This window comes from Ochotona curzoniae, unplaced genomic scaffold, assembly GCF_017591425.1.
Source record: "Ochotona curzoniae isolate NIBS_2020 unplaced genomic scaffold, NIBS_Ocur_1.0 contig_4792, whole genome shotgun sequence".
Classification (NCBI taxonomy): domain Eukaryota; kingdom Metazoa; phylum Chordata; class Mammalia; order Lagomorpha; family Ochotonidae; genus Ochotona; species Ochotona curzoniae.
In genome coordinates this window covers 662,586-682,763 of record NW_024466389.1, presented here as the reverse complement: position 1 = coordinate 682,763, position 20,178 = coordinate 662,586, and the positions used below count along the sequence as shown (strand labels likewise).

The 20,178-nt window shown below is 65.6% G+C and overlaps 2 protein-coding genes across 2 annotated transcripts; one reads left to right on the top strand and one right to left on the bottom strand.

Annotated features, from left to right (window-relative positions):
• Nucleotides 1-11,135: 11,135 nt before the first annotated feature.
• PEX10 (peroxisomal biogenesis factor 10) lies at nucleotides 11,136-14,001 on the top strand. Its single transcript, XM_040987796.1, has 6 exons — nucleotides 11,136-11,244; nucleotides 11,539-11,619; nucleotides 11,757-12,163; nucleotides 12,614-12,786; nucleotides 12,879-13,014; nucleotides 13,256-14,001. Exons 1-6 carry the CDS (start codon nucleotides 11,136-11,138, stop codon nucleotides 13,322-13,324), a joined length of 975 nt encoding a protein of 324 aa, XP_040843730.1. The 3' UTR covers nucleotides 13,325-14,001.
• A 208-nt stretch (nucleotides 14,002-14,209) lies between these two features.
• RER1 (retention in endoplasmic reticulum sorting receptor 1) lies at nucleotides 14,210-20,028 on the bottom strand. Its single transcript, XM_040987797.1, has 7 exons — nucleotides 19,900-20,028; nucleotides 17,780-17,861; nucleotides 16,958-17,062; nucleotides 15,208-15,307; nucleotides 15,049-15,127; nucleotides 14,772-14,907; nucleotides 14,210-14,668 (listed from the first exon to the last, which is right to left on the bottom strand). Exons 2-7 carry the CDS (start codon nucleotides 17,858-17,860, stop codon nucleotides 14,582-14,584), a joined length of 588 nt encoding a protein of 195 aa, XP_040843731.1. The 5' UTR covers nucleotide 17,861; nucleotides 19,900-20,028; the 3' UTR covers nucleotides 14,210-14,581.
• Between the last annotated feature and the right edge of the window lie 150 nt (nucleotides 20,029-20,178).

The following is a 20,178-nucleotide window of genomic DNA, read 5'->3' as shown; positions in this document are numbered from 1 at the left end:
TGGGAGGGACAAGGTCAGGGGCCAGCTGCCCTGGGATCACCCTGAGACTTGGCTGAACAGAGCTGGCACTGCCAAGAGGGGTGGGGGCGCCACAGACACCCCTGAAGCCTGGACCTGACACCCCTCCTCCAGGGAGAAGCTGGGCTCAGAGGTATCCCTACAAGACCTCTGGGTCAAGGCCAGAGCCTCTGTGCCCAGCTGGGCACCCTGTGCTGCCCAGTGGGACCTGCTGCAGAGCCCCAGCCCCTGAGCAGTCTCTCTGTGCCCTGCACCCATGAGCTGGGCGGAGGCACAGCCCTCGGACGTCAGGGTGGTGGGGCTGGTGGCTGCCAGGCCCCAGGCTGGCCAGCAGGAGGCGCATCCTTCTCCAGGACAGACCCCAGGGCCTTGGCTGTCTGCTGAACACACCCTCCCCCACCCCTGGAGGCAGCAAAGGGGCACAGGGTGGGGGTTCCTCGCGGAGTGACCGTTGCCAGGGCCTCTGGCTGACCCCAGGCTCTACAGAGCTGCTCCCGGGGGCGCCAGCCAACAGGTGCACACAAACACACATGTACACACACACGCCCAGACCCGCACACACACATTCACACACATGCCACACACTCACACCAGCTCTGCAGACGTTGGCTTTGGCTGCCTTCACAATACACATGCAGCCCCAGGTCCCCAGCGCACGCTTCCGCTACCAAGCAGGCATTGCCATGACCATGGGCGGTGCCATCTGCCAGGCTACAGTTCATTCATCCATATCAGCTACGACCGTTGACAACACCAGAGTGCCACATGGTCAGTACCGTGTGACCCTGCCTGGAGGAGGGCCTGGCCACTGACCGGCAGGAAACAGGCATCCAGCCAAGTCACCAAAGGCTTTCTGGGGACAGTGGCAGCAGAAGTCAGGGCCTAGCTGGGCAGCAGGAGGGTGTGGAGGGAGGAGGACCCAGAGCGAGGAGGGGCCTGAGACCTGGGGAGGAGGCTGGTTTGCCCAGAGGGAGGAGGGGCCCAGAGCCATACACATGTAGTTAGCCCATGATCACTGCGTGTTTGTGAGGCCATATGCACATGTGATGTGTTCGGTGCCTGAGCCTAAACAGACAGATTATACATGTGTGTTTGCACATGTGTGCATAAAATGTGTGTTTGCAGTGGGCGTGTGTCAGGGTTCTGCACGTGTGTGTGCACTGTGTGTGTTTGCAGTGGGCGTGTGTCAGGGTTCTGCACGTGTGTGTGTGCGCTGTGTGTGTTTGCAGTGGGCGTGTGTCAGGGTTCTGCACGTGTGTGTGTGCACTGTGTGTGTTTGCTGTGGGACACCTTTAGGGTCGAGCCATCCCGGTGTGGGAGAAGGACCCTGCTGGGGTAAGCTGAGACTGGCTGGGCTGCAGGAAGAGAACCCGGGGATGGACACAGGTGATACTTTGGGGTTCAGGCAGAGCAGGATGGCTATGCCCCCATAAATCTCTCCAGCTTGGTTCGATAGGGGGGCTAGCCCACGGGTGCCAGGGAGCATAGGTGCCAAGCAGAGCAGAAAGGGGTGCAGCACTCCACAGCCTTGTGCTGGGCTGAGCCTGAGCAAGTCCTTGCTCCTGGCCACTCCTAGCCACCAGCTGGAGAGTACCAGCAGGCAAGGGTTGGCACCCCTGCCTTGCGCCTTGCCTGCGGCTCCGGGGCCTGGAGTGTCGGCACCCCTGCCTTGCCCCCTGCCTGCGGCTCCGGGGGCCTGGAGTGTCAGCACCCCTGCCTTGCCCCCTGCCTGCGGCTCCGGGGCCTGGAGTGGCGCCAGATGTCCCTGTGCCAGCATGCACTCGGCACCCACTGTACATCAGAGCTAGCATGCACCGAGTGCCTGCTGCATACCCGGCCCCGCTTGGGCTGCCTCGGCAGGAGAGCAGCCCGCTATGTGAGGACTTGTGCAGCTCAGCCTCACCCCCACCTCACACCAGTGTGCGCCTGGCCTGCCTTCAGACACTACCTGTATGACACACTGCCCTCCCCTGCACATGCCCACCTGGCACTCTTCCGCGGCCCATCCCCCTTCTCATGGTCAGTCCCTCCCCCCAACCCAGGCTTCCTGCCTGCTTCCTTGGAGAGGGCTGGGGGTCAGCCAGTGTACCCCGAACGTGGACGCTCAGCAAGGTCTGAGACACGGCTGCTAACGGGCCCTCTCTGTGCAGGCGCCTGGTGACTGGGCACAGAATGGGCCACATGGTCTCCTGCACGTGGCGAGGCAGGTCGCGAGCTGCCCCGTGTGAAGGCTGCCAGCCCCCAGGCACACCGGCAGGAGGGCTGTGCCTTCCCGGGCACCTGCTGCCCACTCCCTCCCCAGCAGGAAGCTCAGGGCAGCAACAGGCCGAGTAGTCCGGACCTTCTGGGCCCCGTGGGCGCAGGGTGGGCTGTGACAGGCCCCCTGGGCGGCAGGAAGTGCTCAGGGCTGAGGGGCAGCACCTCGCCCACCTCGCCCACCTTGCCCACCTCGCTGCCCTCCTCAGCCTCTCCTGGTTTACCAGTCTTGCCTTCATCATCAGGGGAAGAAAAAAAGCAAGCGGTGGAGGCCAGCTCAGCGCTGGGGGAAGTCTCCGACACGGATCTGAGGGCACTTTGAAGTGGAGGGCCCCAGGGCCCCAGCCCCAGCCAGCACGCACAGTCCAGCCCACCCCAGGCCTGAGGGCTGCAAGTGCCTGCCCGGGTGCTCCCAAAGGATCCCAGGTCTCCCCGCCCGCTAAGCCATCCTGGCCACCTCGGCCAGCAGGTACAAGCAGGACCTGCCACCTGCAGGTGCACCCAGGCAGCCTGTCACAGCTCACCTTCCCTTGCTGAAGCCAACACTGGGGCCCCGGGGCTGGGTGGATGGGCAGCCACCTCACAGGGCACCGGGCCCCTCCCACAGCCCAGCTTGGGGCCCAGTCAGGGCCAGCAAGGGTCTGGTGTCAGGGCCGGGATGAGCCTGGAGCCCCACCACCCTTCTCCTGAGGAAGAGAACTGAGTTCATGTAAAAGGATCCTGGTGACCAGATACGGGAGAACTGGGTGAGGTCAGCGGGGGGCTGGGGGGCACCAATGCCTTCTCTGCCCCTCCCCTGCCCACCTGCCCCATCCCTGGCCCATATCCCCTGGGCACAGCTCTGCCCCGGCTCCAGGGCCCGGGGTCTCAGGCAGGATGGGCAGCTGGGCCAGCCCTCGAGCACACATTCTCTGCTTGTCTGGAAGGCGGGGCCGGGCTGCTTGTGGGCACAGGGCAGAGTGGATGGGCACCATGCAGGCATGGTGGGCTCCATGCCTGGAACCTGACCACAGCCCCCCAGCCCACACACCTGGGGCTGACACCCACACAGGGACACACACGCACAGGACCACGTGCACAGACATGCGCCTGCACATGCACAGAAACACATGGGCACTATCGCTTCTCGGCCTTTTGGCTAAGATCAAGTGTAGAAACACATGGGCACCTGCTCACATGCGAGCCTGCCGGGACAGGTGCCTCAGCACCATGGTGCCAGTCTGAACCCCCTGCAGGAGCTGGCTGTGCTGCCCACACACTGTCTCCAAGCTGGGACCGTCCCAGGCTCCTGATCCTTGCCTGTGGGGCATGTCTCAGGAGCCTCCAGAAAGACCTCAGGGCCAGGGCCGCTCAACATCTGCAGCCCACCGCCAGCACAAACATTCTTAATGACCCTAGGGAGGAGCAGGGGTGGGGCAAGGACAGGGGCAGGGACCAGGGAGCAGGGACAGGGGGCAGGGACAAGGACAGGGGCAGGGACAGGGGCAGGGGGCAGGGACAGGGGGCAGGGGACAGGAGCAGGGACAGGGGGCAGGGAACAGGAGCAGGGGCAGGGGGCAGGGACAGGGGACAGAGGCAGGGGCAGAAACAGGGACAAGATGGGCTGAGTAGCAGCTCCCATTTCTGTGCCCAGGACTTCCGGATTTCCGACCAGAGGCTGCACCAGGCAGCACTGGAGGCGGCCCTGCCTGGGGGTCCCTTCCCGATGGTGCTGAGGTTGGGCCGAGCACCAAGTGAGCAGCCGTTCTCCGCCTCTGGCAGCGGCCTGCCTGGGCACATCTGGAGAATGTGGGATTCACCGCCACACCCGCCTCTGTGGGTGCAGGGGCACACCATGTGTGAACACGCCTGCCCACCCACACGGAGCAGCCAGCACCAGGCAGACCGGCCCCGCTCCCTGGGGACCTCCTCCGGGGGACCTCACCCTGTCCCCTCCCCAGCAGGCACTAGGCCCATGACCCTGACAGTACCCCCGACGCTCAGGGTCGCGCAGCGGCCAGGCCCAGGAGCCACTGTCCCTGGGGCTGGGGCCAGACTCACCTCCCAGCAAGACATTGGCACTCAGGAACAGCTGGTCACGCTCTGGCTGCAATGCCGGGTCCTTGGGCAGGGCAGCAGGGCCAGGCCGGGGGCCGGCCTGTGGTGGAGCCATCCCCAAGGGCCAGGCCAGGAGCTTCAGGCCTGGGTCAGCAGCAGGGCCCAGTGCTCCGCGGCTCGCAGGCTCTCGGACCCCAAGCGTCCCTCGTCGGTCTGAAGTCTGGGCCTGCCACCATTGCACACCTGGGACAAGCAAAAAGGGGCAGTGGATTGGGGGACCCCTGCTGGAGGCATTCCGGGGTGCAACCCAGCCCCACCAAGCCCCGCCAAGCCCTGGGTTGGGCAGGAAACCCTGAGTTCCACAGCATCAGGAGACTCAGCTGCAAACTGGAGCCTGGGAGCAAGTTATCTGCCCCAACCCTGAGGCTGGGCCTCCCTGCCCGGCAGGGGACTCTGCCCCGTCCCGGAGCTCAGTTCAGCCCTTCAAGCCTGGTAGCCCCTGTGGTCTCCCAGGCAAACACCTGTCAGGTGGACAAACCTGACCCTCACCATCACACTCAAAGCCCCCTGACCCCTGGCTGCTTCCCCACGGAATGCCAGCCCAGCTCCTTCCAGGGACAGTCGGCCCGGCCAGATACATCCCCTAGGACCCTCAGGACCCCCAGAGAGGGGAGTCAGGCGGTGCCCAGAGGATCAGCCTGGCTCCGACAGCAGCCCACTCCCCGACAGGACCCTTCCCCAGTCCTGCCTTCCCCACCCCCTGGCCAGGGTCAGCGTAGACCTGGGACGGGCAGCCCACGAGGCCCCAGGCTCCCAGGCCTCGCAGCACAACGAGCCATGGCCCCTCCTCTCCTTGCTCCTCTCCCCTGCCCCAGCTACAGGCTTACCCACAGACGGCCGTCCGGCAGCAGCCCTGTCCACATAGCCCACAATGCAGTGGCCAGTGCCAGCAACAGTACCGCCCCAGCTCTGACTGCCCAACTCCTGAGGAGTCGTGGCAACTTCCTGCCCACGGGCAGGAGCCACGCCCCGACCCGACAGCCGAACGCGGGCTGGGCTGGCACTGCTGCGCCTAATTAGGCCACGAGCCACCGCAGCCATGACGAGGCCCAGAGAGCCACGAGGTCAGCTTTGCCTCGCACTGCCCAGCATGGACACCCAGGCCACCTCACCTGCTTGGCTGAGTCAGGGGTCTCTCAGGAAGGGCCGCAGGGGCCAGGGCTCTGCTGGGGGACCTGCTTGCCCCGCTCTGGCCACAGGCTCGAATCCCGGCCAAGAGCCTCGGATCTCCTGGGCAGGCCCAGGCAGCAGCGTGGTCCTGGTGGCTGGGGATCAGGAAGCGGGACCCGGAGGATCCTGCCCGGAGGATCCCCGCCCTTCCTTGGGATGTGGGATGCCTGCCCCCTGCTGGGAGGGCTCAACTCCCGGCACGCAGGCCATGCCCCTCCCATATGTGTCGTGGGCGGCCACCTGGCACTGTGAGAGCCGGGGCCCAGCACAAGCCCCAGCCTGCCTAGGACAGCTCCTGCCCGCCTTCCCCCGCGGGGTGGGGGTGGGCAGGCATCCCTGGCTCTGCAGCCTGCAGTCCATTGCTGTCTGCCTGGCCCCCAGCAGCACTGCCAAGCCCTGCCCTCTGAGGCTCTCACCCCACGCTCCCTTGAGCCCTCAGTGTGTGCTGTCCAGGCTTGGGCGGCCCCAGCAACAGAGACCCCCGCTGGGGGGGTGACACAGCACCACAGGGTGAGTCTGGAGCGACTGCTGCCCAGAGCCCAAAGGCCCCACTGCCTGCCCTTAGCTGACCACAGGGCAGCCCCAGGGTGGCCTGGCCAGTCAGAGCCCACCACTCCTTCGGCCTCAGCTGGGTGGGGCCGCGAGGTTGAGGCGGCAGCTGTAAGGAGTTGCTCGAATATCCCACCCTGGTCCTGGTGCCATTTCTTCTTCCTCACAGCTCACGAAATTCGCGCCAGTCCGCCAATCAGCCATCCACCAATCAGATGGAACCTGGCATTCCCTGAGAATCCCACCCCCAATCCCCCAGCCCCTTCCCCAACCCCGCCCACTCCCCAATCCTCCGCAGGCATTCACTGCAGGCACCAACCCCCTGGGGCCTGCCCTCGGTCCCCCCCCCCCCCGCCCCCACACCTGGCAGACAAAAGGCCCCAGGTGGGCTCTCCTCTCCTTCCGGCCTCCCTTCCCCTCCTCCCCTTCCACTTCTTCTCTCCACCGCCCCCACCCCGTTCCTGCCCACTGGAATAAACCTCCTAAGATACCTCCTTGCGGCTGCTGCTTTCAGCTCACAGTAAAGAACCAGGTTGCGGAAATTAGCTGCGCGTAATAATATCGCAATATCATATGAACTAGAACACTACAGTTTTAAATGACGGCGTGGTCGCTCCCACATGGACCCAAGGTGACCTCATGGTCTACTCGGCATGCAGAGACAGGGCGCAGCCCTCAGAAGGCCCCAGCAGAGATGGCCACCTGCGTGGGGTGCCCGCCCATGTGCTGAGGGCGGGATGGACCGTGAGGGGGCATCCCGGAACACAAGCTGTGGTGGGCCAGGGTTCGTGGGGCAGCAGCGGGCGAGCGACCCACAGGAGGCCCCGGGGTCTGATGCCAGTCAGGAGGGACCAGTCCAGTACGCAAAGCTGTTCTCAGGAGCTCAGCAGCCAGCTCAACGTGACTCGAAGATAACATTAAGGGGCTGGCACTGTGGCACAGTGGACAAAACCAACACCCTGTATGGACCCCAGTTCAAGTCCTGGCTCTTTGCTCCCGACCCAGCTCCCTGGGAGAGCAGCAAAGGATGACCTGCACCCACGTGGGCGACCTGGAGGGCCAGGCTCCTGGCTGCAGACCAGCTCAGCCCTGGCCATGGTGGCCACTGTGAGGTGAACCAGCAGACGGGGGATAGCTCTGTGTGTCCTTCCCTCGGTATTAATCTGCATTTCACGTGAATAAACACATCTTTTACAAAGCAACAAAGTGTTATTTATGTTAGCATACAGCCTGCTTGTCATTATCTTAAACAAGACTGCAGGAAATGGAATTAAAAGGTGAAGTTCCTTCTGTTGAAATCCATAGAGAGATTTCTCCCAAATGGGTCCTGTGTGTGCACATCTGCTTCTGCGTTTCTCTGAGACGCAGAGGACACCGCCAGCCACAGCTAGCTCCCACCCACGGGCTCGTGCCCCGAGGCCCACAGGACCTGGGCAGACAGGCAGGTCCCCCGGGGGTGAGAGGGCCAGAGCTGGGACTGAACCCCAGGCCTTGGGATGAGGGAACCCTGAGGGGTGCCCAGTCTGCCAGGCCCACACTGCCCCTTTGCGAGCTCAGAGCGCCGACTGTCCTGTGGGGCACGGCAGGCACTGAGGAGTCCAGGCCAGGGACTGGAAACATACGGGGGCAGGAAGTGCTGGCTCCATCCGACAGGGCAGCCCAGGGCTGCAGGCTCCACCCCAGCTGGGAGCAGCCCAAAGGCCTGTGCACCCCTAGCCCTGAGGGGGTGGTGCTGCACAGAGCCACACAGAGCGGGGGGCACAGGGACCACCCCAAGCCTGAGACTGGCAGGACCACAAGGCATCTGTCACCTCCGGGAATCCCCCTTGTTTCAGACAACCCAGACCCCCTGGCTGGGAGGCCCCGGTCCTGCCCAGAGCCCAAGGCTTGGGGGAACAGCGCCCTCTGGCGGAGGGCAGAGCCGTCATCCGCTCCTTGGGGGCAGAGGCTGGGGGGCCCTGGACAGGCTGGCCAAGCCACAAGACCCCAACCCAACCACCGCTGTCCCTCCTGGCAATACAGAAGGGGCCACCCTTGCCCTGCCGCGGCCCAGCTTCATTGGGGTCCCTAGTGCCAGGTGCCGGATGCTGCCTGCCCCCCACCACAGCCAGGAGGAGGCAGCGTGCTCCTTCACGGCCCACCGGAGTCTGCAGCACAAGGAGGGACTCCCCGCTGGCCCCCCCCACCGTGGGAGAGCCGGACTGCTGCTAGGGGCCCCAGTCCCAGCACCAAGGTGCTCAGGCCAGGCACGCCGCGTGGTGCTGCAGCAGCAGCAGTCCAGGGCTGGCCAGGACTCTCACGGGGCATCCTGAGCCTCGTCCGAGGTGGCCCCACACGCACTCAGGGGCCCACTTCTGCTTCACACCCGGACGGGGAGGCCTGCTGATCCCAGGCCACGAGGGACAGCGGGAGGCAGTGGGCAGGGGACCATGAGGAGCCTCCCATCTCCTGACAACTGCCGCATGGCCTGGGGCCAGGTCCACGACACCACCCAGGGCACCCACTTCTGCCCCTCCCCAGTTACCCCACTTGGGCACAAGGGGAAGCCGACAGCCAGGGCAGCTCAGTACAGAAAGGGGGCTTTGCTCTGGCAGGCTGGGTTGGCCTCCCCTGCCCACCAGAGTGGACACTGGTCCACGACACGCTCCTCGCTCAGTGTGGCTCTGCAGGACCCTGGGCTCGCCTCTTTCCTGCAGCTCCAGGCTGCAAGCCTGGCCCAGAGCCCACCCCAGCTTCCTGACATTCCCATCACCTCTACTGGTCTGCACGGGCACAGAGCCCCCCTCCTCCGGGAAGCCCTCCCAGGTCTCCCCTTTCTTGGGTCCTTGGAGGCCCCATCCTGCCCCCACCCAGCCTTGCTGCCCAGCAGTGGGCAGAAACCTGACGGACAGGACCGGACACACCTGGTATTGTGGGCTAAGGAGTTGATTGGCGCTTAATGGGATGGGCAGGAACAGGAACTGGGCTTGTGGCTAAAAGCACCTAGACTGATCGGACTCATCTGTACCCAATATCCTGCTAAATGAGGATGTGGGAAAGAGAATATAAGGAGAGCTGAAGGAGCAATACTTCGCAGAGACTTCCTCCATCACTGGTCTCCTGTCGGTGCTGCACCCCCAGACCCTCCCCCTGTCCACGTTACTGGCTCTGCTGGCCGGAACAACCTGGGTCCATTCAAGCACACAGCCTTTTTAGACCACGCCTTCTCCCCTGGTCCAGGCAGAACAGTGGCCCTGGCCCGCCTGCCCTCACCGCTGGCTTCCCCCAGGCAGTTAGCAGATGGCTGAGCAGGGGAACTCGCTCCCCGCAGTCTGTGGTCCATGCTGCCCAGGGCACTTAAGGCCCTGACAATCTTGAGAGGGCCCAGTACCCACACACCCTGGGTCCCGTCTGTCTGTCCCATGGCATAGGCATACACGCAGCCTGGACTGCACCCCCACCTCCTACACGACAGCCCCCAAGGCCAGGTTGTGTCCCTTCAGTGTGCTGACCCCCAGGGCCCAGGGCTTGGGGAAGGGGGTAGGGTGCCGCACCCAACAGGAAGTTCCAGCTCTGAAGCCTGGTCCTACTGGGGCAGGCACAGACTTACCTAGCCAGCCAACCAGCCAGCTAATTAGTCCACTGGTAGCACAGCAGTGTGAACAGCACGTGCCCACTCGCTCCCCAGCCCCCTCGCCCTGGCCTGCTGACGGGGCTGGAATCAGTGAGGCGCCCAGCAGGTGCCTGATGGAAGTGGTCACACTCTACGGGGTGAGGCTGAGGCTGGGGGTGCAGCCCCCTGCAAGGGGCAGAGGTATCCTGAGCAGCAGAGCCAGCCAGGAGCAACAAGGGCGCAGGCCAGGTGGCGCCAGGCATCCCTGGCTGAGTGCGGCCCTGCTGACCATCTCCCTGCCCACGGACGCACCCGGGCACACGGGGCAGGCAGCCGATCACGGCCCCAGCACCCCAGATGGAGCTCCTGGCTCACCTGGGCCTTTAGACCGACGCGCCTCCCCTCCCTGGGGTGCTGGTCGGGTGCTGTTCTGCCTCGGCCCTGTCCTCACTTGGACGTGATCACACAGCGGTGGGACACGCAGCCCAGGACATCAAGACTCCTCTGCCGGCTGAGGACCGAGCCGCCCCACAGAGTTGAGGCGCACCGCCCCACGCTCCACAGGGGCTCCATGCGGGTGGACCCGGGGCAGGAGCCCAGGCTCGGGACAGTGGGCCCAGCGCTCGGGGCCTCGGGAGGTCAGCAGGCGGAGGCTCGGTTCTGAACGGGAAGGGGAGCACAGGCCGGGGTGGGGGGTGTGGCTCTGGCCTAGGTGCCAAGTACCCCAGGGGCAAGAAGGCGCCGATGGCCCGCGGTCGCCCCCTGCCGGCCGCCCTTCGCACTCACAGGCAGTGGGATGAGAAGTGCACCCGTGTGGGCAGCGAGCAGGGCACGCGCCCCTGGAGATGTCTTCCGGGAGAAGGAACAAGTGGATGACCCGAGAGCTTGGAGATATTTCTAGATTCACAGGGAAAAGGGCAGGAATTCTCCGGGCACCACAAGCCAGTCCGGGCCAACCTGCCGTGCTGGTCTACCTGCCAACCACAGGGGACGAACCAGTGGAGTGACAGGTCGACAGGGCCAGGCCCCATTTCCAGGAGGACCCGCCTCCAGGACGCCCCATTTCCAGGAGGCCCCCTCTCCAGCAGCCCCTCTCCAGCAGCCCCCTCTCCAGCAGCCCCCTCTCCAGCAGCCCCCTCTCCGGGAGAACTCCCCTCCAGGAGGAGCTGCGCCCATGGGGGCATGCGCCCCGCGAGGCCCTGCAGGCGCGCGGGGACACCGGGAGCCCTCGGCTGGCGGGGCCGACGGCGAAGGCGGACCGGAGCTCCCCGGCAGGCACCAGCCCGGGCGCCGCCCACTTCCCCTCGGGGCGTCCCGTCTTCCGCCGCTCGCCGGAGCTCCGCCCGCGGGAGAGTCCCCGCCCCGACAGCGGCGGCCCGGTCGCGGAGCGTGACGCACAAGGCCCGCGCCGCCGTCGCCGGCGTCCCCGCGTGGGCGTGGCCAGCGGGCGGTCATGGCGCGGGCGGCGGGTCCGGCCGAGGTGGTCCGCGCGGCGCAGAAGGACGAGCTGTACCGCGGGGAGCTGCGGGCCGCGGCGGGCGGCGCCCTGCACAGCTTGGCCGGTGAGCGCCGCGCCGGGGTGGCCTGCGGGGCCGTGTGCGAGGCTTCGAGGGGCGGAGCGGGCCGCCTCGCCGTGACCCCCAACTCCTCTGTGACCCGCACCTCCTCCCCGTGACCCCAACTCCTCCCTGTGACCCGCACCTCCTCCCCGTGACCCCAACTCCTCCCCGTGACCCCAACTCCTCTGTGACCCGCACCTCCTCCCCGTGACCCCCAACTCCTCTGTGACCCCCAACTCCTCCCCGTGACCCCCGGGGACCCCTCTCCTCTGTGACCCCTTTCCTGTGTCCCCCAAGGGGCGCGCAGGTGGCTCGAGTGGAGGCGCGAGGTGGAGCTGCTGGCGGACCTCGCCTACTTCGGCCTGACCACCGTGGCAGGTAGTGACTGCCGGCCCCTTTGCTGGTGGCCATGGGCCCGAGTCCAGTTCCGGGGTGCAGGCGTGGGACCCCTGCAGGAGGGGAGCCTGTGGCCAGGGCTGCTCCTCGCCCGGCGCTGACCGCTGCCCTCCCCGCAGGCTACCAGACGCTCGGGGAAGAATACGTGGGCATCGTGCAGGTGGACCCGACCCGGCGGCAGGTGCCCTCCCGGCGGCGCCGCGCCGCCCTGGTGCTGCTCCACACCGTGCTGCCCTACCTGCTGGAGAAGGCGCTGCTGCCCCTGGAGCAGGCGCTGCAGGCGGAGGCCGAGGGCCTGCGCACCCCGCAGGGCGGCCCGGGGCTGGGCGGGCGCGGCCGAGCGGGGCTGTGGCCCTGGGTGCGGCGCCGGGTGGCCGCCCTGCCCGAACCCCAGCGCCGCAGCGTGCAGCGCACGGCCTTCGTCCTCAGACAGGGCCTGGCCTGCCTGCAGCGGCTGCACCTCGCCTGGTTCTACATCCAGGGCGTCTTCTATCACCTGGCCAAGCGCGTCACGGGCGTCACTTTCGTGAGTAGCAGCTGCTGGGCCATCTGAGCCAGGTACTGCGGTGGTGCTGGTGGCAGCCGCGGCTGGTGAAGCTGGCACGTTTGGTCCAGCCAGGTTGTCCCGGAGGCTCCCGGTCAGGCCAGTGGGAGTGGCTGCTGGTCCCCTGCAGGGCCGGTTCCGGGGCCCAGGTCTTCCAGCACCTCTCAGACGCTCCTCGCAGCTCCTCGGAGGGTCGTGGCTGAGGCAGAGGCTGGCCAGAGTCCCCTGGGCGCCTGGCGGGGAGCAGCAGCCTCACTCCTGGCCCCAGCCCAGTCTGAGGGGACCCCTGTCCCTGCCTGTTCAGCCTTGCGGCTCAGATCTGCACTGCAGAACCCACCCAGGGGTGTCTTGCTGGGGCCTCCCTGACTGCTGCCCCCCGGTTGGTCTCATTGGCGGCACCCAACGGACTCACCTGCCCATCCATCCCCCCAGCTCCACGCCCGTCGGCTGCCCGGGGAGGACCTGCGGGCCCGCGCCAGCTACCGCCTGCTGGGGCTCCTCTCACTGCTGCACCTGGCGCTGTCTGTGGGGTTGCAGCTGCACGGCTTCCGGCAGAGACAGCACGCCAGGAAGGAGTGGCGGCTGCACCGCCACCTGTCCCACAGGTGAGCCCCGGGCCGAGCCTCGGCGGGGCCCTGCCCTGCGGGGTCGCGTCCATGGAGACTGAGGGGGCCCTGGCCGCATGGCCCCTTCCCAGGAGTTCTGCAGAAGACAGAGTGGCTCCCCGAAGCCCGCTGTGCACCCTGTGCCTGGAGGAGCGCCGCCACGCCACGGCCACACCCTGCGGCCACCTCTTCTGCTGGGAGTGCATCACCGAGTGGTGTGACACCAAGGTGGGCCCTGCTCACGTGGGGGCGGGCACACGGGCTGCAAATCCTTGTACACGGAGGGGCTTTTGCTGAACACATCCTGGACAGGCCGTGGGTTGGCAAGGCCCTGTCCTAGGCACCCCGCTGGGTGTGTGCTCTGTGAGCAGGCAGGGGCAGCCTCATGGCCTGGGGGAGGCCCTGCTGCCCGAGGTGCCAGGCCTTGTGCCTGGCTGGGCACAGCAGTGAGACGCCCCTCCCTCTGCAGACGGAGTGCCCCCTGTGCAGGGAGAAGTTCCCTCCCCAGAAGCTCGTGTACCTGCGCCACTACCGCTGACCCCGCCTGGCGGCCAGGAGGACAGAGGCAGCCAGGCGCTGCGTGAGCAAAGACCGGCACAGCCTGCACACCCACGTCTTCTGTTTTGGTTTTGTCCTAAAAGCAACCCAGGGCGCCCACCCTGCCTGTGGTGCTGTCCTGTGGGCACAGTGCAGTCACTTGGGAAGGGACTGCCCAGTCCAGATAAAGAGGCCAGGACAAACCGTCCCTCGTGTTCAGAGGACGATCCAGAACGTCAGGGTACGTGTGCCCCGAGTGTCTATCGGCACCCAGCAGCTCGAGGACCGAGCCCCGGGGTGGCAAGTAGAGGGTCGCAACCAAGCAAGAGGCACTGGCACCAGCCCACCAGCCCATTGCGTCTACCAGCTGCTCAGATGAGGGCAGGGCCAGGAAGAAGTGAGCTGCCACCTTCCGGGGCCCACCCGCTCTCCGTGACCTGGCCTCTGGAACAGCTGGAGCCCAGGGCCCACTGCCCGAGGCCTCAAGTTGCTGGTCCTGGTCTGTCCAACTTGCTGGTCCTGGTCTGTCCAACTTGCTGTAGCATGGGCTGGGCCGCATGTTGCTGCAGGTTCAACCCGGGTGGCACTGGCCAGCCACAGGTGTGCCCTGCAGGAGACTGGCGGCCAGGGCTCCCCAAGCTCAGCTCTCCAGGCCTTGCTGCAGCCGGGGCACAAGCTCTCCGCAGAGGAACGGAGCCCATCCGCTCTGAGCACCTGGCAGGTGAGGGCCAAGCAGCGGGAAGAGCAGTTCTGGTTCCAGGGCGGTGGGAAACGCCCCTCCCACCAGAATGAAGTGACCGAGTCCCGCCCCAGGAGGGCACCCCCAGGGGACGTGCTGCCCATCTCCAAACTCCAAGAGTCAAAGAAACGTGCCAAAGTCATCTCAAACAATTAAAATAGAATATATATTTATAATTCCAATCATGGTAGATAAGAACAGAGCTGTGCGCCACCAGGCCACACTGGGCCATGGAGCCAGGAGCAGCGAGCCAGGGTCAGCCTGTCCTTGCCACACCCTGGCTGTCCCCGGCCCAGGGGGCACAACAGTTCCTTCTGCGAACATCACAGGAAACAAATCAATGCAATTTGGTTTAAATGCCAGTCTCTTCAAGAACCTGGTATTTGTTACAAATAATTAGAGGCTCCTTTTTAGAAAGAAAATTCAACTCCCTCATAATCAACTACTTTATGGGAAGAAAAAGGCCTTGTTACGATGGCTCCACACGCTCCTGGGGCAGGGACGGGTCCAGTCCAGCTCCTAGCTAGCGAACGTCTTCGCTTCCTCCTTGCCCGTGTACCTCCTCTTCCCGTGCGTGAATGGGATGTACCGGTATTTGATCATGTGCTGGGGGCAGACACACAGTTAGTCCGAGAGCACCCTGGCCAGCCACGCTCCCACTCTGCCACAAGCATGTGACCCGGCCCGTGGCGCCCCCTGCAGCCCTCACCTTGATCTGCCTTTTCATGGTAATGCAGAAAAGCATGATGAAGTACATGACCAGGATGGGCCAGAACACCGGGACGTTGAATGCCTCGAAGAAGGTGCACACCATGGCCACCAGGATGCCCTTCGTAGCCGCGTGCCTTGGGCCGAGGACAGGTGTCATCACCTGCGTGGGGGTGCCAGCCCCTGCCAGCCGTGCTCCCCTTTGCCCACCCAGGCCCCTGGCATGGAGTGCAGGACTCCACCCTACGTGCCAGCTTAGGAGGGCTCCGTCTGCTCACCAGAACTTGAACTCCGGAAGTCTCCGGATGAAGGGGCGGAACTCTTCGTTCTGCTTGGTGGGCAGTGAGGGGCCGTCATCTGCAAGGCACAGCAGGGTGAGGCTCCCGCTGACGCCCCGAACCCAGCAGGGCCTCAGCCCAAGCGCGGTGCGGCTCTACCTGAGTCCTCCAGGAGGGACGGGTCCACCTTGGGCGACAGGAAAGCTATGAAGAGGTTGAGATGGTAGATGCCCAAGGCGTAGGTCACGATGTACCAGCCCTGCGGGAAAAGGAGATACGGCCTGTGCACCCCCCACCCGCACCCCCCCGCTGCACGGGGGCAGGGGGCCGCCGGCCACGCAGGCCACGAGCACTGCCTTCCACGCTACCGCGCTCAGCCCGGGCCTCTGCCAGCCTGTGTCCTCCTGAGTCAGGTCCCATGTGGGCACCCATCCGAGTCCCAGACGCCCCATTCCCCACCAGCTCCCTGCCTGTGGGAGAGTAGCACAGGATGGCCACGTGCTGGGCCCCTGCAACCGCATGGGAGACACAGATCGAGTTCCAGGCCCCAGCTCCGGCCACTGTGTCATCTGGGAGTAAACCAGTGGAGGGACAACCTCTGTAATTCTGCCTTTCCAATACATTTTTTTAAAAAAAGATTTACTTGGGCCCAGTGCGGTGGCGCAGTGGTTAAGGTCCTCGCCTTGCACGCCAGGGATCCCATATGGGTGCCGGTTCTAATCCCGGCGGCCCCGCTTCCCATCCAGCTCCCTGCCTGTGGCCCGGGAAAGCAGTCGAGGACGGCCCAAAGCTTTGGGACCCTGCACCCGCGTGAGACCCAGAAGAGGCTCCACCACGCGGGTGCCCTCCTCTGCTGCTTTCCCATGTCACAGGCAGGGAGCTGGATGGGAAGTGGTGGAGCTGCGGGATTAGAACCAGCACCCATATGGGATCCTGGCGTGTGCAGGGCGAGGACTTTAGCTACTAGGCTACCATGCCGGGTCCTCAAACACATCCTTTTTAAAAAAAAAACAGTCCAGTCAGAAGCACGTGGTTGCCACCTGAAGCCACGGGCTCAGCAAGGTACCTGGTGACAAGTGTGTGCGTGTCCACTCTACACCTGGAGATGCTGGCGGCCCCACCCACTGAGGGACGGACGGACGGCCCCTGCCGCCTGACTCACTGGCAACCTCTGACCACAGACCCTGAAGAGCAGGAGGTTTCCAGCACCTGGAAGCCCAGCCCTGCTCGGGAGCGAGGGACAGGGAGACGCGCGGAGGTACCAGCACCTGACTGCTCTTGCACACCGTGGCCTGGCACTGGGGCACACCGTGGCAGGCACTCGGGCACCCAGGGTCCCCAGCCGTCTGAATGAGCCAGCACATGGGCCCTCTCACTCCCAAATGGGGCTTTGAAGAGAGTCAGCTTTATCCCATTAGAAACCGAAGCGTGTCAGCAACGGTGAGGCCTGACCTTTTCCAAGCAGACACCCAGACTCCAAGCACGCACCCTCCCAGGGCAGGGCCGGGCTGCCGGGCAGCCCAGTGGGCACGAACCTGCCAGCAGCGACCTCCCCATCCAGCTCAGCCCCCCGAGTCCAGCACCGGGCAGTGCGCCCCTGCAGTTGCCCGTCCAGTCACACACACCCCACCCGGGCATCGGGGCGGCGTCAGGCCGGGGAGCAGACACGGCTGCCAGGCCCCAGGCCGGGTCCCTAGGGCAGGCAGGAGGTCACACCGTGCACGTGCGCCCCGTCTGCAGCAGACACACCCCATCAAGCTGAGGTGTGGGGGGTGCACTCGCCAGGCCGGGCAAAAGGTGCCGACTCCGGCTGCCTGGCCTGGGCTCCCCGAGGGCGCAGGGACGGAGGTGGTACTGCCCGCAGCAGGAGCCCCAGAGGACACAGCAGAGCCCGCCGGGAGACCCCTACCTGCAGCAGGTAGACTCGGACCATGTAGACGAAGCTCAGGCCCAGCGTCACGACCCATCGCATAGCCGTGTAAGGTGTGGACTTGTCCAGCCAGGACTGGTAAACCTGCAAAGGCGGAGTTCAAAGGCACCACAGCCTGGCTGCATCCCACCAGGGCCACTCGCGGTGCCCAGAGAGCCAGTTTAAACTGCAAGACCGCTCTCAATCACGCACACCCTTAGCACACACCAGTGGCGACAACCCAATTCTGCATTAATTCCTGAAGCAATGTCATCTCCGCAAACTCGACACACGTGCTCCAGGCGGGGTGCAGTGTCAAAGGGGCCATTCCAGGACCCCCCACTTCACCCCAAAGATCGGACTGCAGCAGAGAAAGCAGGAGCACCCCTCAGAGGCGCCACGTACCCCGCGGCCTCGCCAGCCGTGCTCTGGGGACCCTGAGACGCGGATGGACTAGGCGGACTCACGCACACCTTTAATGCCGATTTAAAAATCCTAACGTGGAAAACTGCACCTTCATACAAGACAACACCCACACACTCAGCACCCGGTCTCAACAGGCAGAAAGATTTTTCATGTAACCCAAACATCAGAGTCCCAAATGAGGCAGCAGCGGCCCCCCTTCAGGGGGCAGGGCCGGCGGCAGCTCGTCCACGCATCCCACCACCCACAGTTTTGTGTTGTTTGTTTTACAAAGAAAGCAGAGGCCCCAGTACACAGAGGCAGCCCTCAAACCCCAGCCCCAACGGCATGGCCTCAGCTTAAGCAAAGCTGTTGTTCAAACACCCTCGGGGCGGCGACCCACACCGCACTTCCACCCACCTGCCCAAGCCGCGTGATGAACCTGTACGCCGCGGATGGCTTCCCGTGCACCGACTCGCCGACACTGTCCCCTTCAGACATTCTGCAACAGTGAGAACAGGATGCTCTCAGGCCAGAGTGTGACAGGCGACAATTCACCTGAGCAGGCCCTGTTCACACAAAAGCCAGAGGCTCCGGCGGAAGGCGAGCACAGGGCCCGGGCTGCCCAGGCCACCAGCACTGCACACGAGGGCCACAGTGGGAGCAGGTGCCCCTCAGCCCAGTTTCCACGTGCCAGCAGTGGTGCCCACTACTCCACACACTGCCTAGGTCCAGAGGACTCCGCCTGCAAGCACCCAGACGCCAAGGCCATGTGACACAGCACCTGCTTAATAAAGGAGGAACCCCACATGCACGGCCAGCGAGGCTCTGAGCCTGTGACCGAGGGGAGATGCGGCAGAAGGCATCAAACACCCGGAGGGGCACCTGCAACTACCAGGTGGCCTGAGGCTCCGAGGGGCTGGGCACAGGCTGCTGCAGAGTCTCAGGGCACAGCACTCTGCTCCTGGGCCAGCAGGGCTGTGGTGGGCATGAGAGCAGACCAGCAGACGCCAGGCTGTCTCTGCTTCTGCTCCGCCTCCAACGAGCTGGACTTAGACGGCTGGCTCGCCGATGTGCCCACGGGGCAGCAACGAGCCACCGAGCAGTTCCTCACGCGGCACAGGCCCCAGTCGCTGGCCCCCTGGGGCACAGCAGGCCGACCATGCCTTCCGGGACACACAAGGTGTTCCTCATGGGGAAAAACTCCTCCGAGCATAGGGGATGCTGACCAAAGCCGGGCCGGGGCAGAGCTGCTCCGCTGTCTCCTCCACGCCCTGCCGACACGCCCTCCGCCCGCTAACCAGCATTTGCCACTGAGACCCTTAAACGGAGCGTGAAGAACACAGGGCACCAGCTCGCCCTGGCACAGATAACCCAGGGCCTCGCCCTGTCAGGGCACACACCTCCCCACACGACCCAAGGTTCTGTCCCACCCCTGCACCTACCCGGGCACGGTGCAGGCCTCCCACCCTGTTCCCCACAGAGGGGCGGGCAGCCCCGCCACGCCTCCTCACTCCTGCGGCCTCTCTGGGCTGGGATGCCCACTGCTTCGTCCTCAGGCCCAGGAAAGGAAAACGAAAGAGCAAAAGCCCCAGGGCTGCCTCCTGGGGCACTGCCTGAGGCCCACAGCTGTGCCTGATCTGCAGCCCCCAGGCCTGGTCTCACACCCCTTTCCCCAACCCTTCGCCCACTGGGCCAGGGCTGCCTCCCACCGGGCGTGACCACCGGGAGTAGACAGCCGGCAGAGCCGGGTGACAGAGTCCACTGCCCAGGCCCTCATTTGCATTTGAAGGGCCTCCCAGAGGTGCCAGTCCCGCCTGGCCAACCAGGCACCGCCAGAGAGGCAGCTGTCCCGCGTGGGCACACGGCCCGGACAGGAAGCAGTTCTCGGCTGGCTCCCTGAGCGCACGGCCACCGCACCTTCGCTTCAATCTACCGCCTTCATGCGGAACCATGTGGAACGCCGTCAACAGAAGCCGGAGCAGCTAGCTGCCCCAGCGCCTCCACCTAGAACCCCACCCGAACCCCACACGGAGGTCCTGACACCACACCCCACAAAGGCATCCGGGCCGTGCAGGCGGGCACAGGGGTGTGCGGGACTGGCCACCAGCCTACACCTCCCGGCAACCCAGCCTGAACCCAGACGAGCCCCCCGGCTCTCGGTGCCCCCGACCTGCCTGCCCCCATGGCCCACGGCCTTCTCCTTAATCTGCCCCTCGACTCCAGCCTGCCCTCCTGCCTCGGACCCCCGGGCTGCACCCCGACTCCCCACACGGAGGTCACGCACCCCGACCCCCGGTCTGCACCCCGACTCCCCACACGGAAGTCCTGCACCACGACTCCAGCCTGCCGGCCTGCCCTCCTGCACCCCGACTCCCCACACGGTGGTCCTGCACCCCGACCCCAGGTCTGCCCGCTCCCGGGGCTCCCGGCCCGCACTCGGCCCGTCCGCCCCGGGGAACCGGCCCGACCCCGCCCGCGGCCTTGACAGCGCGGAAAGAGGCGGAGGCGGCGCCCCCCGCCAACCCCGAGCCCGGCACCTCGCAGCTCCGCGGCGCCCACGCTGCGGTCTCCCTCACGGCCGCGGGAAGGGGACGGGGCAGGGCCGCCGCGCTAGCTCGGGCTCCCGGCAGCCGCCCCGGGAACTTCCGCCCCGTCCTCCGCGGCGCCGCCTCCGGGGCTTCCAAGATGGCCGCGGGGGCGGGGCGCGGGCCTCCAACCATTTCCGCTTCCGGCGCGGACGTCCAGGCCGTTGCGGGCGCCACTCTCGGTGCAGCGACGGAAATGCGCCCGCCACGCACGCGCAGTAGCTCCTTCGG